Raw genomic sequence first — 20,296 nt, 5'->3', positions numbered from 1 at the left:
GGATGATTTTTTTTTTTTTGATAAGTAGAAGTCGTGGGGATGATTAATATATTGGATCTCTCACAAAAGATGGATCTTCAAGGCTAAAGTCTTTTTGAAAGCTCTCATTCCTCCCATTGGCTCATCATTTCCTTGGAAGTGTATTGGAGAAACAAGGCACCTTCAAGAGTAACTTTCTATGTTTGTATGGATGCCTTAAGAAAAGATTTTAGCGATGGAAGATTTGAGAAAGAGGCAATTCGTAGTAGTGCAGCCTATGAGCAGACATATTTAACACTATTGGCCTTCAGTGGGTTATGTCGCAAAGTGTGGTAGGGTTGGTATGCTGGCAGAATCTTTATAGTCTTCACAGAAATTAAAATGCTTGAAGGATGATCTCTCCGTGCTTAATGCGGATTTCGCAGAACACAATGCTCAAACTTTTGAAGACCATGAGGCAGCATAACAAAATTAAAAGCCATAATATTCAACAATCTCTATGTTTTTGAATGCACATAACTTCCTACTCTTCAGCTTGTTGGACTTTTAAGGAACTTTGTTCTTTTTTTTCTTCTTGCTAGTTGAATGTTTCCTTTTGTATACTTCATGTAGGGAAACTTCCAAGGGTGCAATGCACGGACCAGGGTTTATTCTGCAGGAGTGGGTCCAAAGGGCCCTACCTTGGAGGGGTTCCCAGACATCAAAAAAAAAAAAAAAAAAAAAAACGTTTACTTAGGTTGTGCCCTTCAACGCTTTTTTTTATATAAGTAAATGTAAATCTTATTTACTTGTAATAATAGGTGAAATCCATGTACACAGGTTGTATACAGGAAAAGCACCTAACTGGAATTAGAAACTGATACAAGGAAATCACAGCAGCTTGGTCCATTAAAATCTAAAGCTATCATCCAAAGGAACAACCTTTTTTTATAGGAGGAAGTTTTGAGTTCATCCAATGACCGATCACAATCTTCTAAGTTTCTAGGGCTGTAAATGAACAAATTCGTACGATTGCTCACTCGATACTCACTCGCTTAAACTCAAACTGAGCTCAACCCAAGAAAAACAAAACTCAATCGTGAAAGCGATTGATTAGTATATGACACATACTTGACTCGACTCAGTTAAGTCTTGTTAAGGCCCGCTCGTTTATGCCCGACTCAACTCGTTCATACATTGTTATATTTTTTTTTATACGTAAAATTTCATACATTGTTATATATATTTATAATTTATTCCTATATATTAATATTCTTGTATATGTATAGATCTGTATGATACATATTAAATTTAATAAGTACAGTAACCTTTATAATTAAATATGTAACATGTAACCTAGTTATTTATGCCTATATATTGAATATAGTCCACAGTTATAAGTTAGCTTGTTAAGTAATGAAGTGATTAAACTATAGTAGCTATTTTATTATATGTAAAATAGTTAGTAGGGAGGTAGGAATTGGTAGTTTCATATACTATTATGTAGGAACCATGAAAGAAATGTTGATATATGTTGTTGTATAATGTGTATGCTACCATATGCATACTAGGTGACCATTGCAAGACTAATAATATATATAGATACTATACACACACAAATATTACTAATATGTAACTTACGTAGACATATAACATATGGCCATTAGGGATAAATATCGATCAATTACATTTTGTAATGTATAAGTTATATCAAATGCTTACAATCAATCTATAATCCGTAGTTAGATATTCTGAATTTTTTTTCTCTTTCATGTAAGTTTTAGTATTGTTATCCCATTTGTAATTAATTAGGTTGAAATTTTAAAAAAGGTACAAGGAAATTTTTTTATTTCCACATTTCCACATTATTATTCATTTTTTAAATTTTTCTAACCTTATGATTATAGGGTCTATATATTACTAGTAAAAATTTCATTAAATTTAAGATTTTTTTAATAATTTTGTATGTTTAATTACTCAATTTCATTAAAAAAAATTAAAAGTATTTTAAAAGAGTCCAAGCAAAGCTTGATAAATAACTTGACTTGGCTTGAGCTGTTTAAAGAGCACAAATGAAAACCAAAAAAACTCACCTCAGCTCGAGCTCAGCTTGGCTGAGTGGGCTCCCGCTCGAGCTCAAGTTACTTGAGTCAAGCTCAACCCGATTACCCAAAAGATTGACTCAACTCAGATCGATTAAAGCTCTAGAAGTTTCAATCATTCCTTTTCATCCATATACACCTTAGTAGATAAACGGAACCATTTTCCACATGGCTGCAATTTCTGTGTTGCCACTTAATACTCTCCAAGCAGCAAAGAGATCTGCTACATGTCTTGGCATAGCGCATGGTAAACCAACTCTGCTAAAGACATCATACCATAGCAACCTCACAAAGAAGTAGTAGATGGTCTACAATTTCCCCTCCCTTCCTGCACACCAATACATAATAACAACATAGTGTTTCCTTGAGTAATTTGTAGTGAGAATCTTCCCTACACAAGTTGTCAAAAACAAAGAAACCTTCCCTTAGTCTTCCATATATTATTCCAAGGAATTCGATCCTAGGTAATAAAGGCCAAGTTGAAAGAGCAAGCAGTTAACTTCCCTTACTTTGAAGGACTCCATAAAAGTTTGTCTACACTTCCAACTCTTATTCTCATAGAGTACATTAGACCGAAAAATCTGTCAGCGTCAATTGCACAATCTTGAGCCGCTCTGAGGAAATTGGCATTCCATTGTGGGGATTCATTGCAAAGTGCCAATAGATCAGCAACTAATGCCTCCTACATTTTCAGAATCCTAAAGACTGCTAGAAAACTTTATTTAAGGGCTCTCTCACCACACCATATTTCATTCCAAAATTTTATTTTCATGCCATCTCTCATCTCAAATCTATAGTGTATCTAGTATGGGTCACCTATCCTCTTCAGATATTTTTCACAACGCTAACCCATGTGGACTGTTTACCTCATTAGAGCACCACCATACTTGGAATCCACTACAGCTTTCCATAGAACTTCCCTCTCAAGCAGATATTGCCACAACCATTTCTCAAGTAAAAGCTGATGGAACACAAGCAAGTTTCGGATACCCAATGCTCCCCATAAAATTGCTCAGCATACCTTCATCCTTTTTTTTTTTGTGATGGTTAATGAGAGAAATTTTATTCCAAGTCAATAGGCAAACCCCAAGTACAAAGGATGTATACAAATGAGAACACCTAATTATTAGCTAAAACAAAATATAACTAAAGCAAAACATTACAATCATTCCCATTCCTTACAAGATTCTTCACCCAAAAGCGAGGGCCCCGTTTGGTTGCAAGATTCAATTGAGATCAACTCAGTTCACTCTAATTTTAAGCTGAGTTTAACATCCAAACAACCAACTCTCAAATTTCTAAACTTATTTCAACTCAAAACCTTCTTACATATGGGATTCACAACCTTTTTTAACTCAACACATCTTTATACGTGGGACTCACAACCTTTTCCAATTTTTCATAAATAGTATTAAACTCATCTTCACATCCAAACACATTTAAACTCATTTTAGATGGACCACACATAACTCACTCTACCTACTCAACTTATTACTATTCATAAAGAACTCAACTCAGCTCAATTCAACTTAACATCCAAACGCATCCTTAAGAGTACTAAGAAAAAAACTCCCCAAGTTCTCCTATAGAACGTGCACAATTATCAAAGCACCTCCCATTCCTCTCTAACCATAAACACCAAAGTAAGTACAGGGGGATCATCTTCAACACTCCCCTTGATACCTTGCTAGCAAGCAAAGAAATCTACGACATGCATTGCCATCACCCATAAAATGCCAATCCTCGCAAAATCTCATTCCACAACAATGTCACCACCTCACAATGGAGAAAAAGATAGTCAATAGATTCACCATCCTTCTTACACAAAAAACACCATTCAACCATCTGAAAACCTCTCTTCCTCAAATTGTCTGTAGTTAATATTTTCCCAAGAGACACCAACCAGCAGAAAAAAGCAACCTTACTAGGCACCTTGGCTCTCCAAATACTTTTCCAGGGATAGTCTTTGACCCCATGACTGGTTAACACCTTATAAAAAGAACTCGCTGAAAATCTTGAATTAACTATAGATTGTCCTCCCTGTTCTCTGATCAAGCTTCATCTCATATATTTAACATTCACAATAGTTCTACAAAATGCATTGCTCTCGTTATGGAATCTCCAAAGCCATTTCCCAAGTAGAGCTCTGTTGAAAAGTCCTAAATTTTGCACTCCCAACCCTCCAGAAGAAACTGGAAGACCAACCTTTTTCCAACTCACCAAATGAAACTTTCTCTCCTCCCCATTACCATCCCACAGAAAATTCCTATAAGTCCTCTCAATACTTTTAGCAGCCCCAACTGGTAAAGGAAAGAAAGAGAGGAAATGCGTAGGAAGATTAGTCAATGTGCTCTTGATCAAGGTAACTCTTCCACCTTTTTTTTTATAGATAATATGGATTTTATTCATAGTAAATAGGCATTGCCCAAGTACACGGGTAGTATACAAGAGAATAAACCTAAGTACAATCTAAAACAGAAACAGAACTAAAGAAAAACATTACAAAAGTTGATATCCCTTAAAAGATTATTCGCCCAAAAGTTTAAAGTGTTGAAGAAAAAGTCCCTAAGTTCCATCCTTGTGCGTTCACGATCTTCAAAACACCTCCCATTTCTCTCAAGCCATAGACACCAGAATAAGCACAGGGGGATCATTCTCCACTCCTCTATACTCCGCCTACTTCCAGCTGCTCCTTGCCAGCAAACCAAAAAATCCACCACTTGAAAAGGCATGACCCAAACGATGCCTACTTTGATGAATAACTCACTCCACAAAGCCATTGCCATTTCACAATGTAGAAACAAGTGGTTGACGGATTCACCATCATTTTTACACATGGTGCACCAGTCCATCACATAAAAGCCCCTTTTCCTCAAATTATCGGTAGTTAAAACTTTCTCAAGCGAAATATAATTTTTTCCAGCCAGCTAACCTCCTCCTAATCTTCTCAATCACCCCATCCCAAATAGAAACTGATTTGTAAGAGGCACCCAAAGGTAGTCCAAGGTATCTCATAGGTAACGAAGCTACCTTACATCCCAAAATATTGGCCATATCCAAAATATTCCTGACCATACCCACTGGAACAATTTCAGACTTGGAAAGATTAATTCTCAAACCAGAAACAGCTTCAAAGCATAACAGTAATGCTATCGATACTCGAAAGTAATCCTGATTGTTATCTCATAGAATCAAAGTGTCGTCTACGAAAAGCAAATGTAATACTGAAATACTATCCCATGTCTCATCACCCACCACAAATCCCAACATAAACCTTCCTTCGACAGCCGCCTCAAGCATACAACTCAATGCATCCATCACTATTACAAATAGAAAATGAGATAGGGGGTCTACTTGCCTCAAACCCCAAGAGCTATTAAAAAAGCCAGCCGGATTGCCATTTACTAATATCAAAAATCTGGCTGTCAAACTACAATGTTTAATCCATGAATGCCACTTCTCACCAAAACCAAAACTCCCAATTAAGTATAGAAGAAAATCCCAATTGACATGGTCAAAAGCCTTTTCCATGTCCAATTTAACTAAAACTCCAGATTTACCCATTCTTATTCTACTTCCCAAGCATTCATTTGCAATTAGAACTGAGTCAAGAATTTGTCTTCTGCTCACAAATGCATTCTGAGATTTTGATATAATCTTGTCCATAACCATACTAATACGATTTGCTAACACTTAGGCAATGATTTTGTACACCCCATTTACCAAGCTAAAAGGGCAAAAATCCTTCATCTCCACTGCACCTGCCTTTTTAGGAATGCCATAAATGAATGCACTATTAAGACTCTTCTCAAATTTCAGGAATGAGTGGAATTCACCAACAAAGTTCATAATGTCATCCTTCACGATGCCCCAACATGCTTGGAAAAAGGCCATGGAAAAACCATCCGGGCCCCGTGCCTTGTCCTTCGCCATACCTTTAACCAGATCAAGAACTTCTTCTTCCTCAAAAGTTTGCTCCAACCAATCTGCACTCATTTGATCAATGGACTCAAACACCAGCCCATCTAACTTTGGTCTCCATGAATGTTCTTCCATAAAAAGCTTCTCATAATAACTCACAATGTGATCTTCAATCTCCCCAATATCAGTAAGAACATTCTCCCCATCATGAAGAACTTCAATAGCATTGAATCTAATATGAGAGTTTGCCATTTTATGAAAGAATTTCATACAATTATCACCTTCCTTCAACCAAAGAATCCGGGATTTTCGCCTCCATAATATTTCCTCCATAAGAGAAAGCTTTTCAATTTCTGCATTCACCGTTTTTTTTCTTCTCCTTATCTTCTAGAATTTGCAACTGTTCCATGAGTTGTTGTCTTTTATTTACTACATTACCAAAACTCTCCGCATTTTGACTCTTCAATTCTTGTTTAAGTGCTTTAAGTTTGCCCGCTAGAACAAAGTTTGGACTGCTAGAAATATTATAAGAGACCCACCACCTCCTAACCCTTTCAACCAAGTCCTCCTCCTTCAACACATATTTTCAAATTTAAAATATTTTCTCCCACTTACAATGCCCCACAGTCCAAAAAGATAGGATAGTGGTCAGAAACAATTTTCTGCAACATTTTCTGCCTCACTTTCGGAAATAAGGCCTCCCAAGAAGCCCAAATCAAAATCTGTCCAACCAGGACCATGCTCTTCCATTTGACCACAAGAATTCCCCTCCCACCATAGGAAAATCAATCAATTGTAGCTCAGAAATTATATCTGAAAAATCTGACATAGCTTTAGCAATCTGATAATCCCCACCTCTTTCATAAGGAAACCGAGTAACATTGAAATCCCCACTGAAGCACCAAGGAATAACCCACCAACAACAAAGACCCACCATTTCGTCCCACAAAATGCTCCTTCTAGAGTCCAAATTTTGGCCCATATACTCCAGCAAACGCCCATTCAATTCCACCATCCACATTCTTAAAATCACATGCCACTAAATAATTTCCCACATAATGATCTACTAATTCCACAGCCCTTGTATCCCACATAATAATGATACCTCTTGAGGCTCCATTAAAGACTAACTCAATCCAACCCCCCCAGCAACAGCTCGATAAGCTATTAACTACCGATTGATTAACAAACTTCAATTTAGTTTCTTGAAAATAGATAACATCTGCCTTCCACTGACTAACCATATTTTTCACACAGAGGTGTTTCCTAGAGTCATTTAGCCCCAGAACATTCCAAGAGATAATCTTGGGTTTCATGTGAAACCATTGACCAGTGTTTTAAATACCGTACCGTACTGGCCAGTATGGCCAGTATATTCTGTACTGGCCACTGGTCCGATACAGATATTACATCTATTTCGTACCGCCCCAAATACCGGCCGATATTTCAACATGTACGGACTTATATTTCGGCCTTTACTTCTTCTTTTTTCATTTCTTCAAACTGCAAACTCATTTTTTGACCCTCAATTCAGACCAGACTATTTATAAATTATATATATATATATTTATATATAATTTATTCATATATAGACTATTATTTTGGAATATAATTTATATATATAATTTATTCATATATCGACTATTCCGAAACGGTATACGAAATGGTACCGACACCGAAATATTTCGTTCCAGTGCCTTGACCAGTATGGCCTCCGGTACTATATTCAAAACTTTGCCATTGACAGCCCTCTCCTTGCCTTTATTTCTAAAGGCACTCCCTTCCCTGGTGTTATAGTTGATAGTACACTCCAACTTTTTCAACTCCCTTTCCTTTTTGGTAGCTAATATGGCCAGAGCAGGTCGACTAGCCTCAATGGCTGTGAGAAGAGCTCTAAATTGTTCCTCAAATCCATCACAAGAAATCCCCACACAATTCCTGATTTCTTCCACCTTCCTCACCACCTAGTCAGAAGAATTATGACCATTTGATACCAGGATTAATAGAACACAAGAGGAACATGATCAGAATCTTCGTCTTCATCTTAAACAAACAGCTCACCCAATTCACCAAAAATAGAGCCTTCACCTCCGCCAATCACCATTTGTAAATTAGAGAGATCAAACTGAGTACAAGGAACCACAGAGACAAACTTCTAGACCCCCCTCAACCCCTCACAACTGACATCTTCTTCCTTTCCTTTCTTGGCACTAAACCTAAGGAAAATGCCTCATTCTTGTCAATCAAGTAGGATCTCAACCCCATAGAGCCCCATAAAGAATCTCTAGTTTCTGTCGCATCCTTCTGAGTAACATTCTTTTCCTCCGTAGCCGTTAGGGATTTGGACCTAACTACATCACCAAACTGGCCCTAAGAAGGATTTGAATTAGTTTGTGGGTTCTTCTGAGACAAACCAATCATCGTATTGCTTCCAAGGGGAACATCGTCGACCTCTTCTGTGAAGAAAGAACATTCATCGGCGTCGCCACTTGAATGGCATGATTCGTAGATGACGTCATGATATGAGAAGGTCAATTTTCCAAAATAACCGCATCGGAACTCACCACCACAGTACGCCTGAAAGATTCACCCATTGTCGTCGACCTATTCTGTGAAGACAGACCAACCGTCGGAGCCACTGCGAGCATGGGCTAAAGCTTCTCCATCCTCGAGTTTATTTTGCTCTGAAGCTCGGCACTGTTGATGACTTTCTAAAAAACAGGCTTCTTAAGTGGGCCTCTATCTGGCTCATTTCCTATATTAGAATTAGAGCCCTTAGACCCATCCATCCCCCCTTCCCCCTTCTTGGCAAAAACTTCAATAAGATCTTTATAAACAAAGCCTAAGCCTAAAATAAGGCCCAATCCATCATCTACAACAATCTTCAATAGTGAGTCCATCTTCACCTTCCACCCTAGGAGCTCTGCCCGAACGTGCCATAGTGACCCTTCCCAACAGTTGACCCCAACCATAGGAGGCTTCGTACTACTCACTTCCTTCAAACCTTCCTCCTTATTTCTTGCAGTCATCACTACCTCGTTATGCCTAATATTAACTTTTCCAGCAACTTTGCTGGGACCAGGGATATCCTACACTGGAACCATCAAAGCTAGAGCTTCATGGGAAGAGGAAGCCCCTCTATGAGAATTGGCCTTTCTCACCTCTTTTCCTTTAGGAGCCTTATAAACAGCACCATTGTTAAAATCACCTCAGTTTTCAGAAACAATAACAAAGGAATTTGAACCAACAAGATCTCTTACCTTCCTCACAAAAACTTCCTATCCACTTCCATTTCTACCTTCAGGAATTGCAATGATACCCTTTCCTTTTCTTGTGCCCAACTCAGCCAATTTAAAAAACTTATCATACAAGTTTTGACAAACTTATCATACTACTTTGTGAAGTGTCGTCTTCATTCACATTGGCTTGGCCTAGGCCATCTCTAAAAGAATAGTAGATCTTTTTATAGCAACCCACAATTGCAACAATGTGAAAATTAAATTGTTCCTACTTGTCTCATTTGGTGGATTTGAAGGGAAAGAATTAATAGAATTTTGAGAAACATGAATGACTGATGAGAGAACTCAATAAAACAAGGATTAAGGTTTCTACCAAAAAAAAAAACAAAGATAAATAAAATGATAAACATAAAAAAAATCTTAAGTAACAGAGAACTCAATAAAATAACATTTTGAGAATGTCAAATTTAAAATATTTGTATCATGGGTGCTTTGGGCTAGCGTCAATTTTGGACTTCTTCAATGAGTAAAGGACAATTCAAGCGCTTGTTTTGTGGGCGAACAATTATTGATTGACAAGTTGGATTAAGGTTTCAACCACCAAGAAAATGAAAGAAATATCTAAACAAAAAATTATTGAGCAGTAAAAACCTCAATAAAGTTAGTGTAAAAATTCTCCCCCAAGTACTGAAAGAAACACCAAGCCAAAGTATTAAGTGAATGAAGGAGTTCAACGGCCAAGATAGATTAAGGGCTCAAACACCAAAAGGAACAAAAAGGAAGGGTTGAACACAAAAAATTCATAAGAAATAAAGATAAAGAACCAAATAATACAACACTGACGAGGGAAAAGTTTAAATATATAGAAATCACGAATCATTAAATGAGAGATGCAAGAAATAAACAGCAGAAAAAGTGATCTTTTGATTAAAAAAGAACTATTAGTTCCACTTAAAGGATTGTTGGCATGTATAAGTAACTGCTCAAGGGCAAAATTTAAAATATATAGAAGTCAAAAACCATTAATGAGAGATGCAAGAAATAAACAGCAGCAACGGTGATCCCATGTTTAAATAAGGACTATTGATTCCACTTACAGGAATGTTGGCATGTATAAGTAACTGCTCGAGTTCTACCATAACATTGCGCAACAGCTCTTTTCCATGATTCTGATGATAAATCCCCATGCCATCTCTATTATCAAAATTAAACATCTGGGGAAGCAAAAACAATAAGCCCCCCAGAGGCTGTCTTTGAACTATATATTCTGTGATATGGTCATAAAAAGTTACAATCTTGATCAGGAAAGACAAAAGGTAGTAAATATTCAAATTTAGCAGCAAGCCAAATTGACATAACTAATCAATTTTAACATGAGATATCAGAAAACACACATGAGAACACAGCTTGAAGCAAGAGAAAAGCTAATCAATGGTTTAAAAAAGTTAAAAGCTCCGGCTTCATATTTGATCTGCAGTATATTTGAATGGTATATTTGAAGGTGTGGCCATTTTATTACTTATTGGTATTATAAACTATAGGACGCATGCATGCTCAACAAGATTATACTACCTCAGCATGTTGTGGCAAACCATTGCCTGTTGGTGTCTTCGTATTGACATTTCTTTTTTAATCTTCAGAACACTTTTTTTTTTTTCAATTGAGCAGCAGGTTTATCTATGACCTTACACCAGAAAGTCAATATCTAAAATCCTGTAATTGCACCGATGTGGCATGGTAAGGTCAGGATTTAAAATCCAGCTATCATATCAATGAGGCATGGCAGCGTTAGTGGTAGGTTAGTGCTTATGCAATCTATTGAGTTTTTGCATGTGACGAAGTAACTAACTTGAGACAAAACGCAATTTGGGGGGGGGGGGGCGGGGGGGGAACACTGAGTTTTACCTTGTTGTGCTAAAAATCCAAATATTCCAAACATCTGATGGCGCAGTGTTAGGGCACATGTCATGTCTTCCCCAGTTATCTTGCTTAACATCACATCTTAATGTCATGATAAACTTACCATAATCGCTTACGGCAGAAGCATTAAGTAGTTTACAAGGCTAGCAAACACACCCCCACCTAAAATGCAAATATTTATTTTTACGGAGAGAACCTCTCTTGGAGGAACAAAATAGTTTGACCATTTCTAGCATTTCAATTTTCCGAATAAAATCAGAATGGACAATTAGACGAGTTGACTTAAACTCGTATGTATTTTCCAGAAAGAATCTCCCTCGTGTTTCTAAATTTTCGCCAGATAGAGAAATATGATACGCCAAACAGATGAGGTTCACCCAAGCATTCAGAAAATATAAAGCGTTTCTAAAAAGTTTGATTCCATATGCTAGCAAATTAGCAATTAGTCCTCATATCATACACCGAAGATGCCAAGTCAGGATGTATACATGTGTGTGTGTGTGTGTGTGTGTGTGTGTGTAACTCCTGATATCAAATTAAAGTTTAAAACGACCGCGTACCTTTGACGAAGGACATGTTGAGCTCGCGGACGGGGATGATGACGACCGTGCGGGAGAGATCGGCGCCGGGAGCGAATTGAAGAGAGCCGGCGTGGTGGTTTAGGGCGGCGAGGCGAGATCCGAATGGGACGCCGGAGATATCGTACTGGATAAGACGGTAGACATCGACGACGGTGGCGGCGTCGCAGAGCTCGACGCAGGCTACAAGAATGAAGACGAGGGCGATTACAGAGTAAAAGGACTCCAGCATGTCGCGCTCTCCAGCTTTCCGTGGAGCCATTCCTTTTGGGAAGGGAACTGGATAGGGATCTAGGGTCTGGGGGATTATGGTAGATCAGCACGAATATATTCGCATCTGAGGACGTAGAGAACAGGGAGAAGCGGCCGTCGGAGACTACGGAGAGTAAGAGAGTTTGTTTACAGTGTGAGTCGCTCCCACTGGAAAGTTTGGTACGTCGTTAATTTGCATTTCATCAACTAACACTGCAAACTACGTGAAATTATTTCGAGATTATTTTTGTATAATTTATCCGTATCTAAAATATTTTTTTAAAATAAACTTATAAATTGTTAAATCCAGTTTATTTCTTTTATAATTTTACATATCACATTAACTTACATTAATTTATAAAATTACTTCAATGAAATTCATTTTATGGATGAAAAATTTCTTTTCTTTTAATAAAAACACATTAGAGCACCCCCGTCAAGTTTCTCATATCTCCCCTATCCTCAAAATTTAGGAAAAATTTTAGGGTTTAACCCAAAAACCCCACTGCATCCGATTCCTTATTATGTGGTTGCCGTTTACGATCTGTATAGGGTTTTCCCATATTTGCAATTTTATTGTACGTCCCCATCCCCAACAAACCCCAATCAGTTTCCCCTTCTCCCGCATCTTCTTCTCCGTCGGTTGGCCCCCCTTTTTCTGTTCGCATCTCCATCGGTACGAAAGCTCTCCAAGCTTGTAAGTTTCCGTTTAAAATCTTTGTGATTTCTGTTGATTGTTTATCTGGTTCTCTATTTAGGATTTTTCATTGAGATTGGCCACGACGCCATGACCGATTTCTCTTCTTCTCAAGTTTTTGAGGGATCTTTTTCGAATTGAAAAATTAACGGCCGAGCTAGATCTTGGACTAAATATTCTTTCACAAGTATGAATCTCGATTGATAGTTGAAGATTTGGGATTTTTTGGATTTGGCTGAATTCCTTTATCCTTGGTCCGAATCCTTGCATCATGATTTCTGATGTTTTGGAGATTTATTTGATGGAAATCTTTATGCTCTCTATTTTAATCGTATTATTGTTCACTTATTGCATTTGAATACCTTGCGAAATCTATTCGGTTGTTATTTTGGTATCTCTGTGCATTTTCGATTGTTTGGATTTTGGTATCTCTGTAATTGTGAGATTGTGAGAAATTATAAGAAATCTGTTTGGGACTTTTCTGATTGTTGTTTCAATTATTTTCAATATGCATAAATTTTTAGAACACCGTTATGTAGAATTTGTAGTTACTTTTCCATAAACTGTCAATGCTTTTTTGGTTGAGAAAATGCCACAATTGTCAGCTATTACCACGGGAGTCTTGCCTGATTTCTATTTTGCATATTTCTCATTTTATTGTAAATGTACAAAGATAGATCATCAGCTATTGCTAGGACAGATCTTCTGTGAGGCTCCCTCGTGGGCCCATAATTGTTTCTTGGTTGGAATTTTTCACTTCTTTTATTGTTTTCATTTTTGTTGTTCTCATTTTGTCCCCTTTCATTGGTATTATTTTGGTGGATTGCCACCATTGATGGCCATGAGACTGATTTCTGTTACAGGTCCCATTCCCAAAACTGTAACTTGTTCGGTTATTAAAAAAAATCTGTTATGTACTGTGATGTATAGACATTGAAAGAGGCAGAAAATTCTTTTGAATGATCTTCCATATCTATGATTTAATGAAAGGCCCATATACTATTGTGTAGGGATATTTTTTTGTACTTTTTAGTTGGTATTATTTTGCCGATAAGCCATTTAATATTTTATAAAATACTTCAATATGGTTTGAAACTAGTATAACACATTGGTTGTTAGTATCAATAATGTGTGCACTGCCTCATAACAAGGTTTTCAAGAATAGATTCTTTTATCAAAATGGAACTTGATGAGTTGGTCTAATCACATATTCATTGGTCTAACCTTTTGTCACTTTGCTGTTCCTTAACTATAATATTACCATTTGTTGGTCATTGAGTAATTTCTTAATTGTTGTTTGGTCATTTGCAGTGTTTCGTGTCATTCAGGGGAGGGGGGAATATAATTAGGATGTGATGATGGGGTTAATTCAGAAGTGTAATTGGGGCCCTATCGATATGGCGGGGTAATCGTTACTCGAATAGGCCAAGTTGCAGTTTGTGTTACTCTCCATAAACTACAATCGGGGTTCGGGTGAGGTTTTGCAGTCATTCGATGTTGGACTTCTTGATTACGCATGTTGTCAATATTTACATCATTCTGACCCACATTTATTGTCTTATTCAATATGGGGAACCGGATGAGAATGCTCTTATTTTGTGTTTTGTAATTTGCATGTTGTTTGTTGTTGTTTGTATTCTGTTGCGATAGATGTGTAATGTGTAAATTAAACCCCCTCAGCTGTGATGATGACAACCGCATGTGAAGATTATGGATATTTATGGCCATCTCCTCAATGGTTAGGTAACCCGGACAGCCAACAAGTCCTGGCAACCGGTCGTTGCAACCATGAGTGGGTGGCCAAATTTCCATAATGTCACCATTCGGTTCCTAAGTCCCGACTAAAACCCAAACTTCAAAGTGATGGAAGTTTGATCAACTTTTTCATTATTTTTTTAGAGATGGATTCCCAAGACCCTGGACATATGTACTTCACCAATCTCCTAAGTCAAGATTCTCAACTCGACCCCACTTACGGTGGGCAAAGTGGAACATCTCCGTTAACCATTGATGACTCTCCACCCCCTACCCCCTAACGAGCCTATCGGCAATAGGAAATCAATGTGGAGTGCAAATTTCACCCATGAAGAAAACAAGTTACTTGTCTCCGCATGGCTAAATTGTAGCCTTGATGCCGTCTAGGGAACAGATCAAAAACACTCTCAACTTTGGAAAAAAATTTCTGAATACTTTCAACAATTTAAAGAAACCAGCCATGAGTGGACAATAAAGTCTTTAATTCATCGGTTGTCGGTTATCCAAAAGGCGACAAACAATTTTTGTGTGAAACTAGCCCAAGTTGAAGGGTTAAATCAAAGTGGCATGACCGACCAAGACAAGGTAGAATTTCCAAATCCTTGTGTCTTTTACTCTAAAATTTTTTATCTCCTACATTGGTTTAACATTAATTTTTTTTTCCATGCAAGTTTGACAAGGCCAAAGTTATGTATCAAGTGCTAGAAAAATGCTCCTTCCAATTCGAGCATTGTTGGCACCTATTGAAGGACCAACCTAAGTGGATTTGGCGAGCCACAAAGGATGATCCAAAGCAAAGAAAGACGATGTCCCTATCCCCAACCCCAACTCAATGTTCTGGCGCTACAGTTGATTCTGTTTTTGGTATGGAGGCGGATAATGTCATGGAGAATGAAGTTATTGAATTGGACCGACCAATTAGAAGGAAAACGAAAGGCCCAAGGCAGGTAAGTAAAGGAAAATTTCCAACTCAGGAAGATGAAGTATACTCTTTTGGAAGAGTCACGTGCTCAGGAGAAAGAGTTTTATCGAATGAAGGCCGAGAAGATGGAGTATGATAAAGAAAAAGAGGAAAAAAAATTACGCCTTGAGGATGAACGACTGAGGTTGGAGGCCGAGAAAATGGTAATTGAGAGGGAAAAAGAGCTCAATAAAATTCGTAAAGAGGACAAAAGGTTGAGGTTAGAGGCGCAGAAAGTTGAGCTCGCCACGAAAGATCAAGATCAGCGCATTATGATGATGGACGTGAGTGTCATGCTTGAAATGCAGCGGCTATATTTCCAGCAACTCCAGAGGGAAATCATGACTAGATGCAATACTTCTAAAGCTTGAAAATTTGATTGATAATAGTGACATTTTCAGTTGTATTTCTTATTTTTTGTTTTGAACAATGATAGATGTATAAAAAGTATGTGTATGTATTTTTCAGCATTTGTTGTATTGGCCCTCAATATGCTTGTGCAAGTAATATGTTATTATAATTTTATTTTTTATTAAAAATAAAATTTTCATCATCATATAGATTGCAAAACTTATACTCAAGGAAAGACATTAATAAAAGAGTTTTACCATTAACATAGTCACTAATGACACGAAGGAAATATAAATGCAAAGCAAATCAATTCAAATATAAAAGTAAATAATACGAAGGAAATACAAATGCAAAGCAAATTAAGTCAAACATAAATCTTAAATAACATGAAGGAAATACAAATGCAAAGCAAATTAACTCAAATATAAAAGTAAATAACACTATGGAAAAGAGGTCATAGTTTGAATGCGACAGGGCTAATGTTGGGAATATAATAATCATTGATATTCAATTAGATCTTCTTGGAGCTGATGATGTGCCGAGCTATCTCTAATATGATGATGACGCTGGATGAAGTCCGTAAGCTCAATTGTATGATTGCATGACAATTCTGAAAGATCATCATCAAGTTGATCATACTCAATGTTCAGACTCTCACTATCATCACGTTCGTCTTCAATAATCATATTATGTAAAATAACAAATGCTTTCATAATATTTGTTAGGTCCTTCACTTTGAATATTCGGGAAGGTCCACGAATGATAGCAAATCGTTGTTGAAGTACCCCGAATGCATGCTCGACATCTTTTCTTGCGGATTATTGTGCTTTCACAAAATTTTTCTTCTTGTTTCCTTGTGGTGATGGAATCGTCTTCACAAAAGTTCGCCACTTGGGATAAATACCGTTCGCAAGGTAATACCCCATAGTGTAGTCGTTGCCATTGATAGTGTAATTGACTGCAGGAGCACGCCCTTGGGCAAGTTCCGTAAAAATAAAAGATTTCTCTAGCACATTAATGTCGTTATGTGAACCGGGCATATCAAAAAATGCATGCCATATCCAAAGATCATATGAAGCAACTGCTTCTAAAATAATAGTTGGTTCACGGATGTAGCCAGAGTACTTACCTTTTTAGGCTGCGGGACAATTTTTTCACTTCCAATGCATGCAATCAATGCTTCCGAGGATTATTGGGAATCCTCGTTGTTCACCAACCAGCAGCAATCGGGCTATATCATTAACATTTGGAGACCACAAATATTCATCTGAAAAAACACTTACTATTGTCTTAGAGAATTTTTTTAGGCTCTCCATTGCGGTGCTTTCACCAATACGTATGTATTCATCCATAAAATCTCCAATAACCCCATGCGCCAGCATTCTAAGTGCTGCAGTTATTTTTTGCATAGAAGATAAATCGAGTCTTCCAGCATTATCTCTTCCCTGGACGAAATACGGCTCGTAAGACTCTACCTCATTTAGAATACGAAGAAATATGGGACGACTCATCAGAAATCTCCTTCGAAATAGATTCGAGGGATATACTGGATTCTCTGCGAAATAATCACGAAATAGGCACTCGTGCCCCTGGGCATGATCACGCTGAATAAACTTGCGTGGGTGCCTATTGCCACACTGCCTCGATGACTGTCCATCGACCTCCTCAGTATGAACATCGCTATCATCTTCAGAGAATACGTATGTCAATAATTTGCGAAAGAAGATACGAGACATTTGATGAAGGGAGTAGGAGATCAAAGGATAGAATAGAATCTCTGTTCTATAAATGAAATGAGACTTGAGTTTGTGAGAATGTGAATGTTAACAATATGCGTATTTAAAGAGGAAAAAGTTACCGTTACACTACAAACAAAAAATGTTACCGTTTGAGAGAAGACAAAAAAGTTACCGTTAGAGAAAAGACAAAAAATATTACCGTTGGGAAAATGACACAAAATATTACCATTGTAAAAAGGACAAAAAATATGACCGTTGGAAAAAAGACAGGTAATATTACCGTTATATCCAATTAAAAAAATTATATCATCGATACGTGACTACGGATCCTCATTAATCTTTAATTGATAAAGAGTACTCTTCTAAAAAAATTTGCCATCACGTTAGAAAATGCATTAATTTATTAATAAAATTTACTATTTTTATAATACGATTTTTGATTTGAAAAAATACTGTATTGGGTAGTCAAAATCATATAAATATTTAGTAGAAAGTGATATTTAAAAAAAATAATAAGACAAAAGAGTTAGTAGTTAGGATTGTAAATGGAAGAGAGAAAAAAAAGTAATAAAAAAAGAATAGAGAAATATTATTTAATAGAATAGAGATAGGGATGGGGAATGAGATGTAGGAAGTTTTTAGAAGATGAATAAAATTTAGGGATAAATTTGAGGAAATGTGATTTTGAGTTAAATTATAGGGATGGGGATAGAAAACCGGATGAGGATGCTCTTAGTAGGTATGTGCAATATATCTGATGGGCCAACCAACCCGTGAGACCCGATTGGATATGACTCGATAAAGTCAGATCAACATTAAAGTCAGTTTCAACAACCTATGACCTGATGGGAACTTGCTTGTGACAGACCCCCTTTTGCCCATGGCATGGGAACTTGTTTGGCAGTCATTAATACGGGACTCAGCAGGTAAGCATGCATGGGCTCAGATAGACTGTTCAGCACTCGAGACTCAATGGGTAGGCATGCATGGGCTCAGACTGACCACTCACCGCATGGGACTCGACTAGTAGGCGCACATGGGCTTGGACCATGCCCTCACGACTCAACAACCGAGCTCCACCTTGGACCCTCAGCTTGCTTACTCAGAATTCATTTGCCCAGGCTTGAAGAATGGGAGAGTTACATAGCATGACACACAAAAAAAGGGGAAGAGGAAGAAAGATGAGCGAGAAGGCAGAGAAATCATAACCGATAGCGGACAACTTTTTTCAGTCAAAGCAAACAGATCGACTACAGCGGCTAACATCTATTCAGTTTTTCTTTCTCGAAATTTATGTGAATTCATTTTTGCTAACCACTTCCACTAATGCGGAACACCAGTCATGCTGCTCCACTCTCCAACAAAGCAATTTAGCATGGGTGAGCACCTTCGCCTCAAAGTCCGGTCCCTAGACTCACTGTGGGGTAAGGCCAAGCCTTTGAGACTCACCAACCCTCTATCCAACAAAGCCGAATCTCTAGACTTGCCATGAAGTCAGGTCTCTAGATTTGCTGCAGGGTAAGGTCTTCGAGACTCACTGACCCCCCATCCAACAAAGCTGAGTTTCTAGACTCGCCATAAAATCGGATCCCTAGACTCACTACAGGGTAAGGCCAAGTCTTTTTGACTCGTCGAACCCTCATCCAACAAAGTCAAGTATCTAGACTCACCATGAAATTTGGTCCCTAGACTAGCTACAGGGTGAGGCCAAGTCTCCAAGACTTGCCGACCACCCGTCCAACAAAGTCTATTCCATAGACTCGCTGATCTCACGTTCACCTCACCAAGATGAGTCCCGCGCTCACACTCTATGCGATTGAGTCTGTCTCCCACTCGTCTCTCGCCAAGATGAGCCCTATGTGCACACGATTACACGGTCGGGCTCGTCTCAAGCTCAGAAATATTTTACTACTCACACTAGGGGAATGAATGAACGGGGATCGACCACCGGGACTTATATCCCTATATACTATGGCAGACCAATCCTAGTGCATTTTCTACTTTTGAAGATTCTCAATGTCTTCTTTTCAAAGCAAATTGCCCTTAAGAATCACGAGGTACTATGAGAGAGGTAAGATTATGTGGGCCCAAACCCAGCCCACAAGCCCAACAAGGAACAAGAATAGACAAAAGAGGTGAGAAGGCATGGGGTGTCAAGGGGTGCAGGAGGTAAGGGGGGTTGGACGCATGGAGTCACGGAGTAGGGTGGGCTGTTTGCAGGGGTATCAAGGAGGCATGGGGGCCAGTGAGTAGGGTGGGTTGTCAGGGGAAAGGAAGGGCAAGTGGACAAAGGGGTCACCTTAAAAGGGTTAGGACTTCATCTTCTTCAATTTGAGTTTTCTCTTATTCTTCAACTCCACCTTCATCCTTGGGACAAAGAGCTCTAGCGCAGATCTTCATCTCCAGTAAATATATTCGAAGCCATCATTGTATAGTAGAAATGATAAATTATGAGAGACTGTAAACAATAATATTATAGTGGATTCCTCAAACACCCGTGGACGTAGACATTATGCTGAACCACATAAATATGTGTGTTCACCTCTTTTATTTTCTCTACACTTATTTTCTTTCACTGCCATGAATGTGCTTGTTGATACCTTACGTGCCGCACCAGACCACACCGTCGGGGGCACCAGACCACGCCGTTTGAGGCCCGTATTGCCTAAGTGGGCCGGGAATGACTCTTTCTCCCCTTCTGGCCTGTTGTCCAATTTTTAGAACATCAACAGGTCTAAATGCAATGAATCTACATAATTTAAATGCATGTTTGCCAAATGGCCTTATGGATGATGGGGTTGGCATGTGCCCTAGCAAAAATTG

At 38.1% G+C, this 20,296-nt stretch overlaps 1 protein-coding gene and 1 long non-coding RNA gene across 2 annotated transcripts in view; one reads left to right on the top strand and one right to left on the bottom strand.

Moving 5' to 3' along the window:
* LOC122294130 (nicalin-1) overlaps window positions 1-12,129 on the bottom strand; it is a 31,626-nt gene extending 19,497 nt beyond the window's left edge. Inside the window, exons 1-2 of the mRNA XM_043102614.1 lie at window positions 11,701-12,129; window positions 10,318-10,487 (exon numbers count right to left, since the gene is read on the bottom strand). Of these exons, the coding sequence (XP_042958548.1) occupies window positions 10,318-10,487; window positions 11,701-11,980 (450 nt within the window). The 5' untranslated portion in view covers window positions 11,981-12,129. The remainder of the gene's footprint in view (window positions 1-10,317; window positions 10,488-11,700) is intronic.
* Window positions 12,130-12,304: 175 nt separating this feature from the next.
* Window positions 12,305-15,853, top strand: LOC122294131. The gene is made up of 2 exons (XR_006237529.1): window positions 12,305-15,007; window positions 15,094-15,853. It is a non-coding gene; the product is annotated as an uncharacterized LOC122294131 (long non-coding RNA).
* The last annotated feature ends 4,443 nt before the right edge of the window (window positions 15,854-20,296 follow it).

The sequence above is a fragment of the Carya illinoinensis genome, chromosome 14 (genome assembly GCF_018687715.1).
Source record: "Carya illinoinensis cultivar Pawnee chromosome 14, C.illinoinensisPawnee_v1, whole genome shotgun sequence".
In the NCBI taxonomy this organism is placed as follows: Eukaryota; Viridiplantae; Streptophyta; class Magnoliopsida; order Fagales; family Juglandaceae; genus Carya; species Carya illinoinensis.
Note: the sequence above shows the minus strand (reverse complement) of the source record. Positions and strands in the feature narration are given on the sequence as shown.